The sequence below is a fragment of the Prionailurus viverrinus genome, chromosome A1 (assembly GCF_022837055.1).
Source record: "Prionailurus viverrinus isolate Anna chromosome A1, UM_Priviv_1.0, whole genome shotgun sequence".
NCBI classification, from domain to species: domain Eukaryota; kingdom Metazoa; phylum Chordata; class Mammalia; order Carnivora; family Felidae; genus Prionailurus; species Prionailurus viverrinus.
In genome coordinates, this window is record NC_062561.1 from 95,122,637 (window position 1) to 95,132,840 (window position 10,204).

General features: G+C 44.2%; 1 protein-coding gene and 1 non-coding gene across 2 annotated transcripts in view; both read left to right on the top strand.

Moving 5' to 3' along the window:
- The window catches only part of LVRN (laeverin), a 74,525-nt gene extending 65,737 nt beyond the window's left edge, over window positions 1-8,788 (top strand). The window contains exons 19-21 of the mRNA XM_047861644.1: window positions 1,761-1,836; window positions 6,878-7,095; window positions 7,873-8,788. Of these exons, the coding sequence (XP_047717600.1) occupies window positions 1,761-1,836; window positions 6,878-7,018 (217 nt within the window). The 3' untranslated portion in view covers window positions 7,019-7,095; window positions 7,873-8,788. The remainder of the gene's footprint in view (window positions 1-1,760; window positions 1,837-6,877; window positions 7,096-7,872) is intronic.
- Window positions 4,399-4,591, top strand: LOC125147621 (U2 spliceosomal RNA). Its single transcript, XR_007145247.1, has one exon. It is a non-coding gene; the product is annotated as a U2 spliceosomal RNA (small nuclear RNA).
- Window positions 8,789-10,204: the final 1,416 nt, after the last annotated feature.

The following is a 10,204-nucleotide window of genomic DNA, read 5'->3' on the forward strand; positions in this document are numbered from 1 at the left end:
CACGTATCGGACCACTGGCAGGATAAACTATTTGTAATGTATATAGTTTTGCTCAGTAAGGTTTCAGAGATGGCTCTCTCAACAAGAGGGACAGATCATCTGTGGCAGAAAGACCTCCTCTTGGAATTTGCAAGAATAGTAAGGGATAAAACGTGCCGGGTACTCTGATGGGTGCTTCAATACACAGCATCTCATTTCATCTCTAGAACAATGCTTCGAACTATATGTTAGTCCCCATCTTTTATAAGTTATAAACTGCTCAAGATAATTTCAAACCCAGCCCTGCCTCTCAGGGTAGTCTTCTTCCTCTGGTAGAAAATCACACTGGTAGGGCCCTAGGTAGCTTTCCACATTTTTTTTTTTAAGTTTGGAACTCAGTTTGTTTTGGCTTTTTTTGTTTGTTTGCTTTGTTGTTGTTGTTTTTGCAAATATTGCCAAATTTCTTGAGTTGTTTTACAAGCTTTTAATACTTGGCCAATAAAAATGGAGAACTAAGGGGGCACCTGAGTGGCTTAGTCGGTTGAGCATCTGACTTCGGCTCAGGCCGTGATCTCATAGTTGGTGAGTTCAAGACCCGCGTCGGGCTCTGTGCTGACAGGTAGGAGCCCAGAGCCTGCTTCGGATTCTGTGTCTCCCTCTCTCTCTGCCCCTTCCTGACTGGTGCTCTGCCTCTCGTTCTCTCTCAAAAATAAATAAACATTTAAAAAATTTAAAAAAAAAAGGAAAACTAAGAAGTGTGTCCTCTTTTCCTATAGAAACAAATTTGTTTATATGTAGACTATGTCTCCTTCGCTTTCGTCAGGAACACACAGCTTAAGTTACAGCTGAAAACTTAAAAAAGAATGAAAGCATTGTTTTCTCTCTCCATTGTTTGATATTATGCCAACGTGAAGTCTTGCAATTTTTAGTGTCAAGTATACATTTTTGAAGTAAGTCAGTCGTGTGTATTAACCGTCAACTATCAAAAAAACAGTGTCGCTGCAACCCTTTTTTGTTCGGTCCAAAGCATTAACCCTATTTTAATTTTCTTTCTTTTTTAATGCATCCAAAAGTCTTTATTTACCTTTTTAACTTCAGCAAGGCTTTGGGCAGGTATGTATCTGCTGTATTTCCGTAACAATGTTTCCTGGGGTTTTATTGCAGAAGATCCCTGTTGGCTACTCAAGGACACTAAACTCGAGGGGAAGTTACAGTCACTATGCCTCTTTGAGGGAACAGAAGTACTTAGCCCTTCTGCGATCACCAGCATCTTGAGAATCTCCAAAGACATGGATCATTTCTCCAAAAACAATATACAAATTCAAAATTTTAAATAAGCTTTCAGGGTAGTTTAGCCAGAGTTTCCGAAAGTGATCCCATATTAATAACTGTTTGTTAAGGGGCATAATTTTGCATATTTACTTACCCCCTTATAGAGTATGTTAATTTGAGGTGTGTGACCACTATTCTGACCACTTCATTTAAAAAGATAAAAACAGTTGTTGTTTTTAGGAGCTTTTTATATGTAACTAAAAGTTTTAGAACTACATGTACAGAAATCGATATTTAACTGTAAATGTTTCCTTAGTGCTGATAAAATTCTCTATATAATAGATTCCCTCTTAAATGATGACCCTAACCTTATTCATACATGATTTTGCTTAGATTCAGGAGATAGGAGTCAATAGGGGCTGTACGCTTAGCATTTACCTGCTATATAAAGTATAGCTTTATCTTGCAAAACATTTTCCACGTCTGATTAGCATCTTGTTGCTTTGTAGGTATGGAACACAATCGCTGGTTAACCTAATGTACATAATAGGGAGAACCATAAGCACAGATTTACAGATCACAGAGGTAAGTACTTTAGATATTGTGAATTGTAACAATAATTCAGGAGCCATTTTTAACGTAATTTGGAATTGCTAAAAATAAAAAAACAACAGGCTTGGGGCCCCTGAGGGGCTCAGTGGGTTAAACATCCGACTTCAGCTCAGGTGGTGCTCACGGTTTGTGAGTTTAAGACCTGCATCAGGTTCTGGGCTGACAGCTCAGAGCCCGGGGCCTGCGTTGGATTCTGTATCCCCTTCTCTCTCTGCCCCTCCCCTGCTCACACTCTGTCTGTCTCTTTCAAAAGAATAAATAAACATTAAAAATAGATTAAAAACAACAGGCTTATTTGAATGATTATATTCCCTGCTCCTACTGGTGTTATTTTCACTGTATGCAGGAAATTACTTTTAATTCTCTCTCGCTGCTGAAATAGAGACCATTCTTGTTCGCAGAGGACTGGACTCCGTCCTTCCTCACCTAACTTACTGCAGGGGACTCTGGCCAGGGCCCTGTACCTCAGGCTGGTCTTCCGTGCCTCCCAGCCCTCACACTGCTGCCACACCTTGCCCAGTTGTCAAAGCTTCAGTAGCTCATTGCAGCTTTAGAAGAGATTTTTTTTCATCTTTTAATTAGCATCCTTTATAACCTGGCCCCCATCTGCCTCTCTGGCTTCATTTTTGCCCACCTCACCGCCGAGCATTGGGGAGCAAGAGAGACAGACACTCCCAAATATTTTCCCTCTAGTTGGACTGTACCACATACAGGTTTTCTTAAATTTGCATGTTGTCCCACATTTTCTAGATTTTGGAAACACTCTGCCTTCTGATCTGGGTGACTTCCCCATGCCTGGCCTTGGGTGGATAAATCTCGTTACCCTTTAAGACCCTGCTCCAAACACCTGTTCCAGGAATTTTTCCATGAACTGATTTATACCTTCTCCTCAATCATCCTATGAATATCTGTACCCTGGTCATGACTACATTATACTGTAATTGGGGTGTAAATATGTCTACTCCCTGAGGCTATAATGAGCTCCCTGAGGACAGAGACACATTTTAGTCCTATCTGTATTCTAGAAACTAACAATGGGGCTTGTCATTTCCAGGCTTTGCTTTCTCCTGGGCTAATTTTCTTCTTAGGCAGGCTTTCTCTACGTGGAGGCAAACATAGCTCCAGGCTTATGTCAGCCTTAACACTGTCACTTGCAGGAAAAGAGGTCCTTTCTCACCTAATGTCAAGTTCCAGTCCCATAGAATGACCCTGGTTGGTCCTACGTGGGTCACATGTACCAATCACTGTGTCCGGTGGGGCGGCGGGGGGGGGGGGGGGGGGGGCGCGGCAGTGAAATACTCCAATGGCCTCACCTGGGTCATGTGCCCACCTTTGGAGCCAGCCCCACTCAAACCACAGGCCCTGGGATAGGAGAGGAATAGTTCTAGAAAGAAAATGGGATCCTTTAACCAGAAAGTAAACTAAGGGGCCAAAGCAAATAACTATTAAAAAAAGAAATCTCACACACACACACACACACACACACTGTAAAACAAGGGTAATATATAAATACAACCTCCACACACCCAGTAGCATGGATAAAATTAGAAAGATTTATAATACCACACACTGACAGAGAAGTGAAGCAACCAGAACTCTCTTTTTCTGCTGGTGAGAATGGAACATGGTACAACTATTTTGGAAAATAGGCAGTATTTTATTTTATTAAAAAAATTTTTAATGTTTACTCATTTTTGAGAGACAGTGTGTGTGTGTGTGTGTGTGTGTGTGTGTGTGTGTGTGTGTGTGTGAGAGTAGGGGAGGGGCAGAGAGAGAGGGAGACACAGAAATAGAAGCAGGCTCCAGGCTCCGAGCTGTCACCACAGAGCCCGACGCTGGGTTTGAACCCACAGCCGTAAGATCATGACCTGAGCTGAAGTTGGACGCTTCACCCAGGTGGCCCAAGGCAGTAGTTTAAAATGTCACTAGACACATAGTGACCTATTAATTCCACTTTTAGGTTTTTTTACTCAAGAGACATTAAAGCCTACATCCACACAGTTTTCTACATGAATATTCATAGCAGCTTCATTCTCGTTAGCCAAAAAATGGAAACCATCCAAACATCCATCGATAGGTGAATTGATAAAGAAAATGTAATATATCCACACCAGGGAATACTACCCTGCAATTAAAAAAAAAAATAGGTTTGTGTCATGGCCTGGATAGATCTCAAGATGATGGTGCTGAGTTTGAAACACACACGCACATTCTAAAAAATGCAAATATAATCTCTAGTGATAAAAGGCAGATCAATGGCTGCCTGGGACAGAGGGAGGGTTGCAAAGTGCCTGAAGGAATTTGTGGGTAGTGGAAATGTACTGTGTTTTGAACGTGTCTATGTGTTTCACGGATGTATATAGTCATCACAACTCATTTGTATGCTTTAGCGAGTATAATTTATTGTCCATTGATTTCATTTCAGTAGACTTAATTTTTTTTTTTTTTTAATGCCTGAGTACAAATTAAACACCGTGGCCTGGGACCATATTCCTAAGAACAGAAGGGGCCTGTGTAAATAAGAAAGGAAACTCAATCGCCTCTTGGCCTTTTGGCTCAGATCAAGCGTCGTGTCTGTTCTTACCAGTTTTATAACTGATACATCCTCTCTCCGAGGGCAATATATTAAATGGATTTGGGGAGCAGGGAGATGGCCTAGGAGCTTGCTCCGTCCCCTCCATGCATCGAGCTGGTTAAAAAAACGAGAAGAAAGATAAAATCACCCTCTCTGCCCCAGCAAATACACCAATACACATGTAAGTCATAAAGGCCTGAGGTTTGATTGTGAGCCAAAAAAAGAAAAAAAAAAAAGAGAAGAGAGAGAGAGAAGCAGTGAGCTGTGTAGTTGTTGTTAAGAGAGAGGAAGAACCACTAATTCCTGAAGGCATGATCTCTGTTTGCATTTGGGCCTGCCTGAGACTGAGCTGTCAGGACGTGATTTACCAGGGACTCCCTGGACAAGAGAGTGAAGGGCACACCCAGAAATGCTGGAAGGAGTGCTCCCACAGGGATGGCGAGTTTGTGCGAGTATCTTCCTTTTTTTTTTTTTTTAATGTTTGTTTATTTCTGAGAGAGAGAGAGTGCAAACGCAAGCAGGGGAGAGGCAGACAGAGAGGAAGACCCAGAATCCGAAGCAGGCTCCAGGCTGGGAGCTGTCAGCACAGAGCCCGACTCGGGGCTGGACCCTGTCCATGAGACATAGTTAGACACTCAACCGGCTGAGCCACCCAGGAGCCCCAGTGTGCTGGTGTCGTCTAAAGGGCATCAGTTCATCTTTGTGTCTACAGAACCCAGCAAAGATTTTTTGTTGTTTAATGAATGAAGTGTGTGTAAATTTAGCTGTCCTCAAAGTTCCGAAACTGTACTCACTGATAGTTGATTTTTATTAATGCAAAAGTATGTTTCGCAGGGGTTCAATTCTTGCAGTTTTGAAAGCAAGTTAAATTAGCTACTACGAATAGCCTTGCCAAAAAGTAGTCATCTCCAAGGGTCCTGCCGTAATCTATGTGTTCACAGGATCATATGGAGAATAATGACAAGAATAAAAATGAAAAGCCGCACGAGTCTCTTCTCCCTCTAGCGTAGCACAGGTTCTATACGCTTTCCACTATTTCTTGCTCGGGGCTTCATACTGCACCCGCCAGAGCCTGGCCTCACGCTCTCCAGCACACATGAAGCCCACCTGCAGTCCCACAGACCCCTCTCCCCTCCCCTCCCCCCACGCACTACAGGTGAATCGGGGCTGTGGCCTGTCGCTCCCACGGCAGGCAGGTGTGGGAGAGGCCGGGAGGTCTGTTCCCGGTTCCTTCATCTGCTCTTTCCTCCAAACTGACTTTTCTTTGACATTGTAATTAGGCTTGGTGGCCTATTTCTGCTCAATTTCAAGTACACTGGTGTTTAAGTGACATTTTGTGAGCGGGGGATGGGTATACAGTCATCTGGGATGTTCTAAATTCTAATCCAGTGACACAGAAATAGACTTTTGGAATATAACTTATTAGTTCATTGGGGTGTGGCTGATGCAGAATATTGAGGTAGATGTTCCCATAAATAAATGCCCCAGCTGACCCAGTGAAGGAATCTAGCCAGTGGACAAAGCTACTATCTCAATATATTTTTTTTAATGTTTGTTTATTTTTGAGAGACAGTGCAAGCGGGGGAAGGATAGAGATAGGGGGACAGAGAATTTGAAGCAGGCTCTGTGCTGACAGCAATGAGCCTGATGTGGCACTCGAACTCACGAACTGTGGGATCATGACCTGAGCCAAAGTTGGACGCTCAACCAACTGAACCACCCAGGTGGCCCATTTCAATATTCTTTTTTAAAATAACTTAAAAAGTTTTTTTTAAGTATTTATTTATTTTTGAGAGAGAGACAGAGGGTGAGTAGGGAGGGGCAGAGAGAGAGAGAGAGAGAGAGAGAGAGAGAGAGAGAATCCAAAGCAGGCTCCAGGCTCTAAGCTGTCTGCCTAGAGCCTGATGTGGGACTCAAATTCAGGAACCATGAAATCATGACCTGAGCTGAAGTTGGACGCCTAGCCTACTGAGCCACCCAGGCCCCCCCTCCCCCGGCCCCCGCCACCATCTCAGTATTCTTAAATAAAGGATACACTTGTAAAGGCACAGATGTTAGGTGCCAGCTTTGAGCTTGAGGAGTTGCAAAGTTTCTTTTGAGATAAGAGAAGATCTCACTGTATCTCTGCCCACACATCTTGTATAATCCCCAATATGCATTCAGTAGGTCATTATCAAGCACCTACTGTGTGCCCTCGGGGGAATAGAGCAGTGAACAAAATAGACGAAGTTCCCCTTCCACAGATGGAATCCGCACCTGATTCTTCAAGGGCAGGTGTGCGGTCTCCCCAGGAGCACGCCATCTAGAGGCCGGCCTTCCCACCCGCCCCTGCCCACACGGGCCATTTGCAAGCCTGTTGTTACTGACCATGAACTTGGCCTTCTTCTGGCTAAACGAGACCTGAGTTTGCACTGACCGGCCTTCCCTTTGTCCTTCAAGCTGCAGCAGTTTTTCGGCAACATGTTGGAAGAGCACCAGAAGCTCACAGTTCGTGCCAAATTACAGACAATAAAGAACAAAAATCTGGAAAACAAAAAGCGCAACGCCAGGATGACAGCGTGGCTACGGAAAAACACGTAACTGAGCGGCGGCCACTTCCGGCACCCCTCAGGCCCGTCATAATGTACTTTGTGCAGAGTTTTGTCCTCCAATACTTTGTGAGTCTGGAAAACCTCATGTTCTGTCATTCGTGTGTCCGTCACATTTGCTCCTGGGAGTCCTTCCCGTCCTTCCCATATTGTTTTTTTTGTTTTTTTTTTTAATTTTTTTTTTCAACGTTTATTTATTTTTGGGACAGAGAGAGACAGAGCATGAACGGGGGAGGGGCAGAGAGAGGGGGAGACACAGAATCGGAAACAGGCTCCAGGCTCTGAGCCATCAGCCCAGAGCCCGACGTGGGGCTCGAACTCGCGGACCGCGAGATCGTGACCTGAGCCGAAGTCGGACGCTTAACCGACTGAGCCACCCAGGCGCCCCCCGTCCTTCCCATATTGTCACGTTCGGCCCTCAGGCTCAGTGATGGCTGAGGGTTTTGCCAGTGCTGCTCCGTTCCGGGGGGGAGATTTCATGTTGGGCTACAAAACCACAGAATTTACTTTAACTGCCTTGTGAAAACAAATTCACCTTAGAAGAGTCTTGCTTGTTCTGTTGTGAAAGTCAGTGGGATGTTAAATCCTTGGCCAAAAGCGCACATTCTTTTCTGAGGGAAATACGGATTTGCAATACTCTGGGGTTTATTTAGTGCAGTATTTAAAAGTGTAATGAGCAAATAACACAGCAGTGTAAAGGAACAGAAACCAGAAAAACTAATAGTCCCTAGCACACAGAAAAGCCAAGGAAAGCAAATTTTAAAAAGAAGAAATAGGTCATTTTATGAGCCATGTTAAGTGCCCTAAAGGCAAGCGATGTGTCTGCCTGTTTCTCTCTCCCCACAGTGCCCATTGCCTGTGTCACGGTTTACAGGCTACCGAGCCTTTATTGTGTCACGAAAAGAGCCAGGATCGAAGGATCCACAAAGTGCCCTTGGGATTGCTGTCGTGGAGGCCGGAATGAGAGGAAGGCTTTGCTCTGAATCTGGAGACTGCGTACCCACCTGTGGGCCAGACGCTCATTTGGCCAAAGTCTCTGTGCAAAAATAATGCTGTCAACAGACAGTAGCAATTAGGGGCAGATCTTCAGCCCCAGGGAAGTGGCCAAATACAGAGAAATAGAGCTAAAAGGCCAACATGCTAACCAGAGCATAATCTTTACAGCCAAGCCCTCAGGGGACCAAGTTTGAAACGCGGTTTCATCTGGCCAAATCGAACCTGCTTGTAGTTTGGAGAACTTTAAAGGCGTTCATCAGTTACGATGTATGGAATTAGCTTAGTTTCGTTACACAGGATTAAATCGGGACCGCTAAAGCAAGGCATCCTGCTCTAGACTTTGTGTGATTTAATTCTGTGTTTTCACGCTGATTTTGTTTTTGTTGAATGGGGGTAAAACCACAGATCTCTGATCTACCTCAGAGTGATGTAAACATTAAGAAATATGCCAGTTAAATGCCTTAAAGATGTTGTATAAATTCAAGGCAACGTGATCTCAAGTTTTTCCCTCTTGCTGGAGTAAGTCAATGTAGTCGCAAGTGATGAAGCAGAACCAAAGTTTCGTTTTGTATTTGTCTCACGCAAAGAGGCTCCTGAGTGAGTGGATGTGGCCATGAAAACCAACCAAAGCACCACCCACCCCCCAGACTTGACCATGGGTCATAGGTCAGAGTCTTCTTCTCCAAATTTACAAATTTAAAACGGGGGCACCTGGGTGGCTCAGTTGGTTAAGTGTCCGACTTCGCCTTGGGTCGTGATCTCACGGTTCCTGGTTTCGAGCCCTGTATTGGGCTCTGTGCTGACAGCTCAGAGCCTGGAGCCTGCTTCAGATCTGGTGTCTCCCCCTCTCTCTGCCCCTTCTCCACTCATGCTCTGTCTCTGTCTCTCAAAAATAAACATGAAAAAAAATTAAAAGAAAAAGAAATTTTAAATGTAAGCAATAGAATATCACCGTGCATCCAAGTCATTATGTGTGAGATATCCCCCGGTATTTTCTAGACCATCCGTTCTCTATTTCCTATATTTCCTCTGATGACAGTCCCCATTTCCAATAACCATGTCACCTGTGTCTTTTCTTCCACGTTTCTCTTCTTCCTCTTCCTCTCCCTCCTTATCCCTCTTGGGCTCCCTTCTCCCTTTCCAGCAACCTCTGGTTGTCTTCTGCCTGGCTGTCTGCCCCTCCTGCGACCTTGGTGTTGCTACCCCGCTGTGCTCTCCATCCAAGTGTGCTGGGAGGCTCTGACACTGGTCACCAGGTGCGGGTGACACTGCCGAGGACTGCCTGATCCCACCAGAGGAGTGCCCAAGTGCCACTCTCCAGCTATCTGTTGAAAATCAAAATCCAGTTACATCTTAGCTTCTGTAGTAAATAAAAAGCACTTAAAGAGCTTATGGGGCACCTGGGTGGCTCAGTCGGTTAAGTGTGCAACTTCGGCTCAGGTCATGATCTCACTCACGGTTTGTGGGTTTGAGCCCTGCATCAGGGTCTGTGCTGACAGCTCAGAGCTTGGAGCCTGCTTCAGATTCTGTGTCTCCCTCTGTCTCTGCCCCTCCCCTGCTCACACTCTGTCTCTCTCAAAAATAAACACTAAAAAAAATTTTTTTAAAGAGCTTATCAAATGCCCACCTGATTGGTTAATAGTCCTTCCTCTGAATATGAAAAAGAATTCTGAGTAATATACATTTGTCTTACCTGGATGAAGACAGTTATTCCAGATAGGCATTGCATTTTATTATATTGTACTTACCCTTGCTATAAAGTGAAGTAATTATTGTGTCACTACTGAGATAGCAAGAAGTCAGGGAGGGATACTGATGTAGATTTGTGTAAAGGGCATAAATACTCCATTCACCAATAACCCAGCTTACCTATTAGTGCCCCACCTATAAAACCACTTCTCCAAGCCATCCAGTTTGCCCAGTTTGCTCTGTACTGTTCACCTTATAAAAAAAAAAAAAAGTTTATAAGATGTACAATGTGGTCGTGACTGTTTTCCATTTGGTAACTAGAAATGAAAAGTTTTCCTTACAATCTTCTCCTTTCCTGATCAAACCCACTCAGTGACTTCCCATCGCTGACTTTAAAGGAAAGAACAGATGCCTTGGTCTTGAGGACTGGAGATCGTCTGTAATTTAGAGCTCTGGGGTCAAGCTGCACTGCAGTTCATTCTGAGGAATGAAT